This window comes from Apteryx rowi, unplaced genomic scaffold, assembly GCF_003343035.1.
Source record: "Apteryx rowi isolate R43461 unplaced genomic scaffold, aptRow1 scaffold_30, whole genome shotgun sequence".
NCBI lineage: Eukaryota > Metazoa > Chordata > Aves > Apterygiformes > Apterygidae > Apteryx > Apteryx rowi.
In genome coordinates, this window is record NW_020449419.1 from 1,499,093 (window position 1) to 1,514,711 (window position 15,619).

Genomic DNA, 15,619 nt, shown 5'->3' on the forward strand with positions numbered 1-15,619 from the left:
GGCGTGATTTCCTTCAGAGTGCTAGCAACCTGAAGAAAGTTGTCCTTGGGCTTCTCACTCCTTCCCCACTAGTGCAACCCCGCAGCAGTCCTGACCATCGCCCGCAGTGTCAGCCCTGGCTCCACCAGCCTTCCAGGGTGTTCACAAGGGGGTGTGAGGGGAAGGTTTTGGGGACTGAGATCCTAAAAATAAAAGAACAGTTTTGTTTCTCCCCCCCCCCTTTTTTTTTTAAACACTTTCTGGTTCCTTTCTGCATGTGAGGCCAATTACTCTTGCTTGTAGATGGCAGTAGAACTAACAGTAACAGAGGGCCAATTAAAAATTCTAATAAGACACTAATACACTACTTATGTGTACTCTTTTAATCCAAATTACTCAGTAGCAGCTGCACCTTTCGCCGTGATGTTGCTAGAGCTTTAGAAATTCCTGCTTTTGTTAACCAATAGTTGAAGTGTAAGTATAAATTTTAAAAGAATCTTTTTGATCTTTTTAGTTTAGTTGGGATCGGGAGGACTTTTCTAATAATATTTTAAAGATTGTGACAGTTGACTTTTTGTTGATTTACCTGAACTTTTTCTTGCTTGATCTGTGACCATTTTCATTGACATGTTTCCTTCTCCCTACAGTTTCCTGGTTAGTTTTATGGTTGATGCACGTGGGGGTTCAATGAGGGGTAGTCGCCACCATGGAATGAGAATTATTATCCCACCACGCAAGTGTACGGCACCGACCCGCATCACCTGCCGCTTGGTAAAGAGGCATAAGCTGGCCAGCCCCCCGCCAATGGTTGAAGGAGAAGGATTAGCGAGTAGACTTGTAGAGATGGGGCCAGCAGGGGCACAGTTTTTGGGGTGAGTTGTTCTATGAATTTCACTTTTGACCCTCATGTTGCATCTTTTATTTCCTTTATCCTGTGGATCTGAGTAGTTAAACGTTGAATTTACCTCATCTGAGCATGTAAGATAGGCTGCTTATCTCGAAACATTAAAAAATGCCAACCTGCCATTCCTACCTTGAAAGTACCCTTGTATTTTAAGGGGAGCTTTGTAAAGTAAGGGAAGCTACGAAAAAGCCAGGTCCTGCCCTCAGCTACTCACGCAAGCTCCCTTTGCCGTCAGAAGGAGTCACGCGCCTGTAACCCGGAGCAGGTTTTGGCCCCGTCGCTGTGCGAGGCCTACAGTACCCGAGGCAGAGCCGCGGCGCAGCAGTTAGCTGAAGTCATCCGCAAGCAGCCGCGCGCCGCGCCGGGCCCTCGACGCAGCTGCGGTGCCCGCCCAGCTCCGGCCGCCCGCGGTGGGGACGGGACGCGCCGCTGAGCGCGGCGGCCTGCGGACGCTAGGAGCTGGTGTGTCGCAAGGCTGCACGTAGGGGAAACAATCCGCTATGATGTGGCTTTTTTTTCCCCCGCCCCGCAATTATAAATTTTGTTCGTTACCATGAGTGGCGCCCTGGTGTAAACTGCCGGTTCTGTCGGGAATGACAGCTTGTTCCTAATTTCCCCTTCTYGTTTCTCTTCCTGCTGCATGGATGTTATTCAGTAAACTGCATCTTCCTAAAAGTCCTCCCCCTCTAAATGAGGGCGAGAGCATGGTTAGCCGAATCCTGCAGCTTGGTCCACAAGGAACAAAATTTATTGGGTAGGATATGTACAGAAAAGATACAGAATGTCTACAGTTTTCTTTTGTTTCCAATTTTTTGTTATTCCCATAATTTTTTTTCAGTTTTCTGAAGCTTTCAGTTGATTTATGTCACTGAAAGAAAATCATAGTGGCTTGATTTAATATAGCTCTGCTACTACCTTGTGCTTATAGGCATGTAAAATTCACTGCCAGCATTCTGCTTTCATAACTTCTGTGCTTTTGTAATCTTTTAAATTTGAAGTGTTTCAACTGCATCAAATACATTTTAATACACAGTGACAGTCCTTTAAGTTCAGCCTTGTGGTAGAGAAGGTATTTACAGGCCTTGAAGTGAGTCTGTGGTGGGAAGAGCATTGTAAAATGTGGTCATATAAAATCTATTATTTATGAAAGATCATTTAGAAAAAATGTCATTGAGTAAATGACTTCATTTAACAATGTTGGAGATATACTAATCTTTTCAAACTGCAGGAGGCATCTTGTTAAATTAAAAATAAGTCTAAAAACCCAAGTATGCTAGCGAAAGGAGCTGCAATGTGTATGCTAAAAATGTAAGAATGTTTCTGTATATTTTTGACTGTTGTTTTCAAACCATATCATGAAACTTATTGCGTTAGGTTTCAAAATATTGGTGAGTGTTTGGTGTTCAATACCTGTTTAATACCTTCTCGCTAAGTATTCTTGTTAAACTTCATGCACAAAATTGTGTGGTTTCTAAATATTTACAGAGACAGTATCTGACATATTAGCCTGCAAAGATTGTATTACAATGTTAGTGTTCCGTTTGTATTCCTTTCTAACTAGAGAGTAAATATCTTAAGAAACAATGTATTTGAATTTTTGGTACTTACTTGCTGCACACAATGGGACACAGCAGCTACATTGCTTGTTAAAGGACTCAAGATAAGAGAACAGCCTGGGTGTTTCTAAAAGCATCTGAAATATGCATTAATTAAACTGTCTTTTACTATTTTCGTGGAAAAAAATCTAACCCTTCTTCTGAACTTCCAACTATTTTGTATTTTCACTCGTAATGGCTGCTTTGATTTCCCCAGTCAGGTAATTGATTGGTTGAGGGGCAGCCCAACACCTTGCCGGGGTGCAGTACTGTACAGTACAATACTGCCTACTTTCCCCATCATGTGATACTATCTTTAACTGAGTTATTACAGAGAGGTGAAATCCTTTACAAACTCTGTAGGAAAATAATGATACTGTCTATTTAAATGTCTTAAAGCTGCATAATCCATAATTGTTCACTTATTGTGTGATTTCAGTCAGTTTGTCCTAGCATATTTTAATCTGCATATCCTGCCTGTGAAGCGTTTGGCAAAAGTGTCTGTTTTGTTGAGGAATGGCACATGAAGCGAATGGTGGTTTCTGTTGATTGTTCACAATGATTGTTTAATAATGCACTTGAAGTCCTCTGTGTAAGGTGCATTGTCCGGTGACGTAGGTGTATTATTTAACCGCCTTCCCGTTCCCCTTCCTTCCCCCCAAAATGTTTGACAGTTACTAATATCAGTGTGGTCATGCTGTTGCTTAACGCAGAGAAATCCATTCTGAAAGGAGCTAAACTTTGCCCAGTGACGCTTCCCGTACGGATGCTGCAGCTGGGACTTGGGCCATGAGAACCAGAAGGAGAAAGTGATGAGAAACGGCCTGTCTGGTTGCGCAGAAGCTGCATGAACACAGAGCCAGAGGGAGCTTTTAAAAGGCCGGGACTTAGCCTGAAGTCTAAATCCTACACGCACGCACAGTCCCTGTTGCAGTCAGTAGCTGTTGCATGCGTTGGGATAGCTGGACTGTTTCTGAACTAACTTTGGCCCTTTAAATCCCTTGAGCCAAATCCTGCTTTTAATTTTGCTAATGGCAGTTAAAAATCAACAGTGCTGTGTGTGCTGGAGGCAGGTTGGATCACCTACATCCCAGGATAAATGAGCAGGGAAAACTGTTTTTACCAAAATTTGTAGCCTCTTTTCGTGTCAACAGCKGTTTCATAAAGCTTATGTTAAAAATGAGCTACATATAAATATTTTTAAGCTACGTAAGGCTTATAGTTTAAATGATGAAGGATTGTGCAGCTTTGGCAATTTTAAATTCATTTTTACCATAACAGCGCTTATTATTTAAAATGACTGTAGTTGTCTTAAGAATTGAATGCCCATAGGAAAGTTAAGGGCAGTGAGGAGATATATGATTAAAAATAATATGGTTCCTTTTTTGTCTAGCCCCGTCATAGTGGAAATCCCACATTTTGGATCAATGAGAGGGAAGGAAAGAGAATTAATCGTACTTCGAAGTGAAAATGGGGAAACGTGGAAGGAACACCAGTACGACAGCAAACATGAAGACTTAACTGAAATACTCAATGGCATGGATGAAGGTAAACATTTTATCGAAGCTTTAGCAAGCCTTCTCTTTGTGCCAGCCTGCTAGCATGCGCAGGCTAAAGCAACCTGAAGTAAACCAGTGCCGGGGATATCTGGCTCTGGGCAACACACTGCATTACGTATTAAACTAATGGAAAGTGTGTAAAGAGAAGTGCTACAACAGTGGCCTGAAGACGTACTGACATGAGTGGTAAGTCTTGGCCTGAAGCTGTGCCCAGTTCGAGCAGAGGGGCAGTTGCTGCACAGCGCAGGGTTGGGAACAGCATCACAGCTAGCCGTCAGCGCGTCTCTGCTGCCTCGGCAGGGCCACGTTCAGGTCACTCCAAACCAAAGATAAACTGTAAATAACAGCCATCGTAGGCTTTCCCACGTGTGGACCTCTGCCCGCGGCCCACAGACTACTCTTGTTTGAAACGGTATTGCTAGAGGTCGCATCCCATGAGCGCTCCACCTGCCTTCCTGGTGTCGCCCCTGCCCCTCTGGGAGGCCTGGCCTCCTGGTTATGCTTAGACATTGCTGTTTACATGAGAGTCCCTTAAGAGGAGAGGACTCAGCTGTATGTAATTCATCAGGAGATGCTGTGACAGATGGTCCCTGCTGACACATCCCGGGCACAGCCCGGCTGGGGCTGCTGCGCGGCCTTTGGCACTGCTCCGTTCTCTCCCTACCAAGTGCTTTTCAGTACTTCTGCTGATACGCCATTGCTCTTGCACTTTGCATCTGAGTGTGAATGAAATAGCCTGTGCTTTGCACCTGGATTTTCTCTGGATAACACCCTAGAGGAAGTCACGGTGTGTTGGGGTACGAGCTGGAGGAAAGTTCCCTCATTATCAGCAAAAGCCATTCGAAGCAAATGATCAGGGTGCAGAGGGCAGCTCTGAGAGGGATCTGTGAGCAGCCTCTGCCTTGAGTCTTGGCCTTTCCTTGTCTGCAGAGGGCAACCTCTGTAAAAAGGCAAGTTTGAGAATATGGAAAGAAGAACAGCGGTGATATGAGAGGTTTCCTGAGAGATATGAGAGATGATCATCTGGATTGATTTCCTGGTCCTCTGGGAACAGGAACAGCAGAATGGGCTTGTGCAGTGAAAGTGTTTGAGCTGCACGTGAGCACATAAAAATACACAGCAACAGTCAAGACCTGTTTGTTGCATGGTGATCTGTCATGGCTATTTATTTCGAAATAAATATAATAGAACCAGTAAAGCACTAGAGCAGAAATACTGCAAATGGTGGGTTGGTGGGTTTGGAAAAATGCAATAAATCTCATAATGGAAGGGTACTTAAAAGCAGTGAAACAGGCAAAAGAATGAGTGTGACCCCAGTATAATATTGCTTGGGCAAGAATTGCTCTGGGATTGAAAGCAAGACTTTTCAGGAAAAAAAAAATTCACCGCTAGCCCCCGCCCACTACCACATGAGGTMGGAAATAACAGTCTGGCATTCGGCCGAAGTATCTGCACTTTGTCAGCGTTGAGGCAGTCAGAACTGATCAGCAGCTTGTGTATTCACTGCTGGTGCTTTCCAAACCGAGCTTAGCTCAGTTTTGGAATGGGAACGTTTTGGGCACAAAATACTGTTCTAAAGCACTCCAGCTTGCATCACTAACAACAGAGCTCTCCAAAGGTGCGACGGGGTGAATCTGCATGTCACAAAGAGGAGAGCTCAATAAATAAAAGCACTTTAGGGCAGGTGGGCACAAAGCCCTCAGTCCTCAGAGCCTGAAATAACAGGCTTCACAGTTTGGAGCCAGAATACAACTTTCTGGCCTGCTGAAGGTTTCAGGTGACTCTTTGCTTCTGGGGAACTGCTGTTTGAGGTTAGTGGGTATGTGCACAGCTGCTGAATCACAGAAAGTGCGATGGACCCTCGAGTGTTTCCTTAGAGTGAAAATATTTAGCGTCTCAAAAGCCAAGCCACAGAAATGCCATTTACCAGCCCAAGCAATCATTTATGAGAAAAAAAGGGAAAAAAATACTGCAGACACACCCAGAGCACTGTCTTGATTATTTGCTATGTTCGTTTTAACTTAATCATTGTTTAGTTAGAAAAAAAATTAAAATAGTACAAGGGTTTTGAAAAAATTCATATCCAGTTAAATGACACCATTTCTGTGTTAAAAGGTCTTCCAAGAAATGACATAAAATCATGATTTCGTAGAATTAAAAGCAGTTTTTCATCTGAGGTTTTACTGTTTGGTTACAAAATATCACAAATAGACTTGGATCTAAAGCAAAATCTTGGTTCTCAGAAGCCATAACTTTGGGCAAAGTTTGATTCCAGGTATCAACTGTGGAGACAGAACCAAGCTTTAATTGAAGTAAAAAGAAAACAGTGAAGGCTTTGGTGCCAGCTAGATGGTCAGTCATTTCTAGAAGTTTAGCATGTCCCTGTAAGAAAGGTCATCTGCGCAGTCATCTCGAAAGGCCGTAACCTGCTTCAGCAGGGCCCGTTTTTTCACTCGAAGCAGCTGGTCAGCGTTGTGTGGGACCTGCTGCGATGCACTGGCGCTTTCCCAGCCGTGTAGGGAAGGAGGACAGTCGTACTTTTCTTGCCGGCTCCTTAATACGCTGACTTTTTAAAGATGAAGCCTGCTTCTCCGTTTTGCTTTTTTGCTGTGTTGCCCTTCACGCAGCCAGCAGGGATAAAAGCGAGGACATCTTTCCTCTTTCTCCGGGGGGAATGCTGAAAAGCTGCCTGGGCTTTATTGGAAGCAGCACCATCTGCTGGAACAACCTCACGTCAGACTTGCATAATCGAGAGCAGCAGGCAACGCTTCAGGGTACTAAATGCACGATTAAATAATAGCAGAACTTCACCCTCGCTGCCGTGGAGGAACAGTGAACTCTAACAGAAGGAGTCGGTTTGTCTTTGGTGCTGAGAGGTTTCTGCTTAAAGTAGTTTTTATTCTAAAGACGGTGTTGGACAGGTGTCGCGCAACCCTYGGCCCTCGGGAAGGCTGGGGCACCCTGGGCAGCGGGGAGTCACCAGGAGCCACTTTCTCAGGCTGTATTAAATTTATTTAAATTTAAATCAACTAAAATATCTTTTTTAGGGGAAAGTTCTCTGTCTTGTTGTTGGTAGATGTGTTACATTCTCAGTAGAGCTTCTTTCAGGTGTAATTTGCCCTTGTGTTTTACGTTCCTGCACCCTTTACAGGTGTCTTTCTGTAGCTGTAGACAAATTGTGATCACAAATGCACATGCTGGGGTAGCGAATCTTCTGACAGATGTTTGCAAAGTAGTGAGTGAGCCAAGAAATGCTAATATTTGTGGCTACAGTATGCTTGCAGCTGCACAGTGTGGTTTCAGATGGGAAGCAGGAGCTTTTACATAACTAGTTCTTTGAATCTACAGATCAAACCAGAGTGTGACCTTGTTTACGCTCACAGTTTAAAATACTGCCATAAATCACTCTACAGTGATTTTGCCACATTTCCGAGAAAAGTTTTCAACCTTATCGCTCTTAAAACTTCTGTTGTGAACAGCAAGAAAAGAGACTGTGCAAAAATTTTTGAAAGAACGTGTAAAGGATGTTGTGTCATTTGAGGATGCTCCTTGCTATATATGTGAGCGTCTAGTTATATATGTGAGGCACTGGAGTAGGGAGGATGGTTTAGATGCCCTCATTTTTTAAGCCCAGCCTCACTGCCCGCGATTTCTGCTTGCCTCCCCCTCCTTGTGCCTCCCTCCTGCCGTTTGCTCTGTGAGCGGTGTCCTGTGTGCCCCACCTTCCACGCCAATAATTTGTTAATGCAGCTGGTCTCTGCAGTGGGGACACTGGTGTTGCAGACTTGTCCCACTGCCGAGTCTCTCTGTAGCGGGACACTTTGCTCCGCTCTCCCCTGGAGCGAGGTGTTGCAGGAGGGCTGCAAAACCCCGAGAGCTGTTTGCTCTCCCTGTTGCAGGTGGGATTTGCTTTTCCAGCACCAGCAAAATGCCTTTTAAGGCTCTGGAAAGGGAAATGAGATACCAGATCACACTAAGACACTTTGAAGCTCCTGAAACGACCAGATTTTCTGTGATTTCCCTGATTCCATTTTCAGTTAGAAGGTGCTTGCTCTGTGTTACTTTATCTGAGGGTAAGAACGAAAGGTGCTAGACAGAGGGTGAAAGCGAGCCGCAGGAGCCTCTTGAGTGACAAAGCCAATGTGCTCACTTCCCTTGGCCTGAGCTGGTCCCTGCAGAGTCCCGGCCACCTTGGAGAAGAGTGGCTGGGCTCCCTCTTTCCTGCCTGGCAGCCATCACGCAGCACTTGCGTGGCGGCATGGATGGGGAGAAGGGAGCAGTCCTCTTCTCTTCTCTTGCTCCCTCCTCTCCTTCTCTCCATCCTGGTCTCTGATTCCTCATTCCATCAACCAGCTCCCTCCTCTGTGCTGGGTTAGTGCCAGCCCTTTCCCGCTATCTCTCTTTCTTCACATCTGCCCTACTTGCCACTTCCTTCCTATGTCCTTTCCTTAGTTTTGCTCTTCTCGCCAAAATTGTTTGCTAATTTTGGCAGAAGGAAACTCAATGCCAGCATTTGCTTGGGACATGCATCTAGTGCTGTTCTGTGGGCCGAGCCCGTCTCCACTGGTGGCCTCTGGACCAGGGTGGAAGGATGCTTCTCCCAGCCACCTTCCCCCGAGCTCCGGGATCTCTGCAGAGGTGACGTGGGAGGCAGTGCTCTGCTCGGCTTTCCTGCCCAATACCTGGTAGCTCGGCAGCTTTCCTCACTCCTGTGCCTTCTGGTGGAGGAACGCAGCTGGTGCTGTGTCCCTGCCACTGAGCAGCGCTGGCCCCCAGCAGCTGCCCCGTCCTGCTCCCCCAGGGCAGCGGGGAGGCAGGCTGCTGGCCGGTAGCACTGGCTGTTACTGGAGAGACTGCTTTCGTGCCCAAGGGTGAGCTTGCCATGTCCTAATGGGAGAAGTGTGATAAAGTGGCTCGGAAAGAAAGCTGCTTCCCCGGGTGCTGCCCTTAGCATGGTCTGATGGCGACTGTCACAAGGAGATGTAGGCCAGCCTAGTTTTACCATGGGAATTGCCCTGTCCAGGAATCACTGCGTGGAGAAGGCAAATGTAGCACAGGCGAAGGAGGGTGTGAGCTGAGAAGCGACAGCAAGAGCTGACCGGGGCCAGGACCTGGTCCAAGCTCAGAGATGAGATAGGGAATCATTGAAATGTGTCTCTGAGTTTCTATTGCCTGTTCCTACCTGCTTTTCATAGGCTTAGGATAAACGTACCTGACACTTGGGTGGCGGAAGGAGACATGCATGGAGCATGCACAATGCATCCTTCCTGATTTACTGAAACTTGATGGCAATAGGTGTCCTTTGGGCTATTAGCACAAATCCAGGAGACAGTGGCACCTGGAGTCTCTTCCCAGTTCTGCTGCTGACTCTCCTGCTTAGCCTCTCTCTGCTTTGCTATCTCCATCTGTAAGATGAGTTTTATACCATATTTCTCTGTGGTTTAAAGAAAACACCAGAACCTTTGAGTTTTTAAATTGAAACACATTACATAGGCATAAAGTGTCAGTGATTGAGGAAAGCAGTAATGATGATCACTCTTGCTATAAAATGCATGAGGTGCATTCAGAAAACATGACTTCTCCCAAGACAAGTTTTCCCTGTTTCATTAAATCTCTCATGCTAACGCTGCATTTCTTACGGCAGTCAGAGAGGTGGTTTAGGATCGCTCACCTTCCCTGATTTTTGTTTGAGGGCAACTTGGTGAGGAAGCTTACATATGTATTATCTAAGCATAATCTCCTTAAAATATATAGTCCAACTCCTCTCCATGCTTGACTGTTACTCTGCTACTCTAAACTTCATATCTTCTCTCTCCTCCAAAGAGTTCCTGTCAGTCTCAAAGGATTTTAAAAATCTTCTTACATAAAACAGTAATTTTCTGCTTCAGGAGAACTTAATTATCCATCATCTATGTGAGTATTTTACAGTGGGTTTAGTCTCTAGCAGCAAACAAGAGAATGCATAGGATTTACCAGTCAAGCTTATACCTGCCTGGGAATTTAAGAATCCAGTTTGTCTCCTGCACAAGCCATTGCTTCCAGAGGCTGCAGGCAGGATAGCTAAGTCATTAGAGGGCTTCAGATAGCGTCTCTGAGTCAAAGCTAAGGGAAGCTGACATTATGATAAGAAAATTTCCTCTTCCGTAGCTTCCTATGTTCCACAGCAATACTGTGCAATTAATCCAAATTACCTGCTGAAGGTTTTAAAATGGAAAACTGACATTTTACCAAATTTATATCCTAATCTTTTGGAACTGTAATTGCTACTTACATATTCAGAGGAAGAAAGTGCATCAGCCATGTAAAGTAAAGAATCTACAAGTTTCTACTGTCTTGGTACTGTTTCTGGTCCTCCTGCTTTGTCCTGCTGTATCCGGTAGAAATGTCATGTTTCGAGGAATGAACTTTTTCTTTAGGAATGTGCCGTTCTTATGAAAAAGAACAAAATGAGAGTGGGAGCTTGTGGAGGGCTGGAATGAAGCCAGGAGTCGATAGCTAGAAAGGYAGAGTGCAAGAAAATTTCATGAGAATTGCATGACAGTCATGTAATTATCTTCATTTGTGAATAGCGTTTGTATCACGGGRATTTCATTAGTACACATATATACACACACTTGCATAATTAGTTGTATTTGATATATCGCAGAGATTTCCTCAATGCATATATATAATCTAATTAATATAATTTGGGTAGATACTCTGTGCCCCTTTCTGAGACCTGGTGACCTGGCATGCTGGTAATGTGGCTGGGGGCGCTAATTTTTGACGGCATCTTTCTCTTCCAGTCATCTCTGAGGATGCTTTAAGGTTTCTGTGGGAATTGAGGAGCACAATACAGTTACCTTGGAGCATATAGCTGAAGGCCTGATCCATGGAAGGTCCCACTGTGGTTTTGCTGGTAGTGCTGGCAGGCAGTGCTGTGACATCCACAGTCTCCCACAGGCCCCAGTGTGCAGTCAGGATTGTATGAGTGCCGCTCTGGGAGATGCCTTTCTCGGATGCCTTACCTGACCAAATTCCCATTTGCGTGCTTGGCATGGAGTTGGATGGTTCATGAACAGTCTGTGATTTCCTGTGCTTTTCTGCAAGTCAGAGCTGTGTGAGGGAATAGGGTGGACATAAATGTCTTTCAAAGGTGTGTTTGGAAAGATCAGTGCACTCGTGTGCTTCCATATTTAGAGGAGAAAGTGAAGGAAGTTTGACTGTCTCCTCCTGATCTCCGTGGGCTCCAGTGCTGCATCCTGAACCCGCCATCCTGCAGCACTTGCTGCTGGTGAAGAGACAGTCACATCCTAGTGGTTAGGGGCTTTGGAGGATCTGTGTGACCAGTGCTGTCATCGCTCACTGTCAAATGTATGCAGAAGATAAAGCGAAAAAAAAGCTTGAATGAATAGCAATGATTTTCTTCCTGTAGTAAGTTTAAAAATCCTCTTGGGCAGTTTAAGATGGATTGAAATCCTTGCACTAATTAAAGATGTGTCCGATATGAGCCTGGCTAGGCAATACCTCAATGTTTTAATTGTCTCTCCCTCTCAGAGTTAGACAGTGTGGAGGAACTAGAGAAGAAGCGTATCTGCAGGATCGTCACAAAGGATTTCCCTCAGTACTTTGCAGTGGTTTCACGAATCAAACAGGAGAGTAACCAGATTGGCCCTGAGGGAGGGGTCCTGAGCAGCACGACAGTGCCCCGCGTCCAGGCGTCCTTCCCGGAGGGTGCGCTGACCAAGAGAATCCGCGTGGGGCTCCAGGTAAGGCCGTTGTCACCAGCTTCGTGCAAATGGCGCCTTCAAACGGAGACTCTTCTAGCGTTGTTGGCCTTCATGCATAAAACTTGCTCCTGAGGAGCCCTCTGCTCCTCAGAAGCAGGTTGCACGGTAGTTAGCGTTCTCTGCCCGGGCTCTGAAAAGATGCGCACGTGCCAGGTGATGCCCAGGCCTCCAACCTGGGGCAAAAGCCCAGCTCCCTTCGACTGTCACCTTGAGTGCTGCTAAGCCTCGGAAGGAAAAGCAAAAGGCCGGGAGCAGCTGCAGCCTCTGTAACGCTGCATGCCATCTTCGGGATGGCCAGAGCTGCTGGCCCCACGGAGCTGCGCAGCTGTGGTGCGGTCCCAGGCGCCCTGGCCAAGGAGCAGCTTGTGCCTGGTGTGCCTGGACTGACCCTTGCCATAGGGCTGTGTGTGGGGACAGAGTGTGTCCAGCTCTCTGCCAGCTGTTTCGAGCTCAAAAAAAACCCCATAAACATCTGTTGTTGCTTAGGGCATTCACCACTGGCATTTCCAGCTATAGGCAGAAGCTGGGAAGAGCAAATAGCTTAAACTCTCCTTAGATAAACTGCATAGAAAGTGGAGAAATGTTTTGTAGGAGGGATCTTTTTCACTGAGTTCTGCTAATTATCACTTAAAATTACTTAGTAACCTGACAAGTCTGATGGGTTCATGAAACAGGGATGCTGATTCAGATTCCATTGCCTGGAATTCACACCAAAACATTTCTCATCTGTTAACAGTATTTCACATAAAGACTATTAATCTTGAGAAACTGGAAGCTCTGCTATTACTGTTATACAGCTGCCTTTACCAGAGCTATTTAGTGTGAAATAAACACATCTCCATATGCACTGTTGTTGCTGCTGAGACTGCAATGTAGCTACATACCCTTTGCATGTCAAWACATTATGTAATTTGAATAATGCAGCAAGTCACAGGTCATCCTGATTGAAACAGAGACTTGAAATTAAAAAAAAAAAAAGTAAATACAAAAACCCAGATGCCCCGTGAGATGGCTGCCACTTTTGAATTCAAGTCTTACTTGACAGAAACAGCAGAAATCGTATAACATTTCTACCCACGTTTGGATATTTTTCCTTTTCTTCCCGTATAAAGTTAGGAAATCACTGAAGGCGCAAAGTGGAGGTGGAAGGTCTGAAACTTGCTTATAGCTCAGCTGAATGTTAATGCAGATATTTGCATTCTTTATGAATTTGACCCAAGCAAGTATTTGTTTCCTAAAAATCAATAGTAGAATAGCATAGGAAGCACTGAGGACAGAGGTAACTGAAATTCAAGTGTTCTTAGCGAGCATGGGTTTGTATTTGGCAGAGATTTGAGAATGCTTCAGCATCTGTGTCATAGCAGCTTGTCTAATCCTCACTTTCCAAAACTCTGCTAACAAAATAGGACTCTTTGTATTTTGAAATATTATTTAATGTCATGCAGCACTGAAAATTAAAAACAAAAACAACCACCCTCTGAAAACCTCTCAGTAAATACTGTAAGCACCTTGTGAGATTTATGATTTTGCTCTGCAGGTTAGCTGTTAGGAAATCATAAGTGGGTTGTTGGAAAAAATACCAAGGCATGAATTGTACTAATAATCACCCTAGAGAGCTATAAGGCAGCCTAGGAAAAAGTAAAACAAAATTCTATGGAAAATAAAATGAAATTTGAGTTGTCTTTTGGGAAAAAATCCTGCATGTCTAAAACCAATTTGAAGCTCTAATTTGAAATATTTTCCCTGTGTTGTCAGGCTCAGCCAGTTCCAGAGGAGACTGTCAAAAAAATCCTTGGAAACAAAGCAACTTTCAGTCCCATTGTCACTGTGGAGCCAAGAAGAAGAAAATTTCATAAGCCGATAACCATGACAATTCCCGTGCCACCTCCGTCAGGAGAAGGTGTAACCAATGGGTACAAAGGAGACACAACACCCAGCCTTCGACTTCTATGTAGCATTACAGGTTAGACAGAATCATGCTCTTTGCAAAGGTTTCTGTGACCGCAGTGCCTCTGCACTCACTCATTTAACTGTTCAACTTTTGCTTTCCAGTGAGGGAACATTAATGTGCTAGATCCAGTAGAGCTCAACTCTTGTGAGCAAAGCCAGCTGAGGTCATTCAAAAGGCTTACCCCAATTCCCTGGGCTTTGAATCTGGTCTCATGCCATTATAAAAGAATTCCTGCCAACAAATACTGAATACTACTTTATATTTAGCCAGTATGAAGAATTGCAGCCTTGGCTGTCACACACTGTTGTCAATAAAAATAGTTTGCAGAAGTAATTCTGGCCTAGCTAGTATCAAGGGAAGTTTTGCTATTGACTGTAGATAAGTCCCTTGCTTACATCAGCACCGTTTTCTGGTATATAACATATGACTTAATATATAACATGTAATTCAGATGTTTGAGAACGTTATTGCCTAGGTTCTCTGTTTACTTGTGAAGCCAAATAAGTTAAGATGGAAATGTTCTCATGTGGTCTGTGCATGCTAGGTGTTTGAAAGCAAATTTCTGTGCTTTGTATTTTCTTAGGAGGTACTTCACCTGCGCAGTGGGAGGATATCACGGGCACCACTCCACTGACATTTACAAACGACTGCGTCTCATTCACAACCAACGTTTCAGCCAGGTATGGTGATAGAGGTTGCCAAATATACCCAGTGAGTAGTTTCCCTAGACTAAAAATGTGGGTTGTCGTGGGTTTTCTTCATCTTTCTATAGTTCTTTTACAAGACTGATATAAAAGGGTAGCAGACCAGATGCTTTTTTGTCACTGTGTATGAGCATCTGACACTTACAGGGTTGCAGATGAAGCTTTGACCTGGCCTCTCCTGCCTGGGTGATGGCTCCTGGAGTTGCGTGTGCTGTTTCTCTAAAGGCTGCAGTGACACACGGGGCTTTGTTTTTCTGCAGACCTGTCAAACTGTGGATGCTCTTCATAGTCTCCTCTATGATTTTGCTAATCTCCCATTAGGTTGTTACAAAGCTTGAAATACTTCACTGAAAATACAAACCCTTCTGAAACTGAAGAGCAACTGAGCACAGGAAATCAGACTGGAAAGTATTATGGAGCTGTACCGTATCAGTCACTGTTGCTGTAGCCCAGGAAATGTCTTGCAGGAATCACTGGAGATGTTTCTCGGGAGAGGACTCTGTCTTGCGCCTCACACTCTTTGCATGTCTGTCTCTGCACCAAACTCTTGTGCAGGTGAACAGTCTCAGGAGTCACCGTATGTCTGTTAAAGGAATTGTGTCTTAGAGAAAGGGAGAAAGAAAATAATTCTTCTGCGCAGAGTTTATCTGTCTCTCCTCTGGTAGAGGAAACTAGTCTTTTCAGTATTTTCTGTTGGTTAGGTTGTGTAATGGGGCTTATTTGTCTGATTAACCCTACTTCGACAAGGAGTCCAGTATCCCAAAGCTGATAAAATCTGATCTCTGCGGGCACACAAGACCTGCTCAGACACTGGGGTTTCAGAATTTATCCCTTGAATATATAGCTTTCCTGGGAGTGGTAGATCGGTCAATACTCCAGCTCCAGTTAAACAGGTGGCTGCTTCCAGCTGAGGCACACACAACTGTCTGCAACTTGGAAGAAAAGTACAAACTAAATTTTGGGGGTTAAAATCCTCTCTGAGCGTTCATCTGTGTGCATTCTGTTTACACCGCTCTAATTCCTTTGAATGACAGATTGGGCATCTGCACAGCAGCTCAGGTGCTTTGAGGCTAGCACTGAGCTGATTTAGGGGGAAAAAAAAAAAGCAATTTTAATTTTGAAGTAAATGCAAGTTCATCTGCTGACAAATTCTTCTCG

The 15,619-nt window shown here is 44.7% G+C and overlaps 1 protein-coding gene across 1 annotated transcript in view; it reads left to right on the forward strand.

Moving 5' to 3' along the window:
* The window catches only part of ANK3 (ankyrin 3), a 207,430-nt gene that overhangs the window by 152,457 nt on the left and 39,354 nt on the right, over positions 1-15,619 (forward strand). The window contains exons 27-31 of the mRNA XM_026069950.1: positions 627-851; positions 3,872-4,026; positions 11,574-11,785; positions 13,562-13,769; positions 14,341-14,437. Of these exons, the coding sequence (XP_025925735.1) occupies positions 627-851; positions 3,872-4,026; positions 11,574-11,785; positions 13,562-13,769; positions 14,341-14,437 (897 nt within the window). The remainder of the gene's footprint in view (positions 1-626; positions 852-3,871; positions 4,027-11,573; positions 11,786-13,561; positions 13,770-14,340; positions 14,438-15,619) is intronic.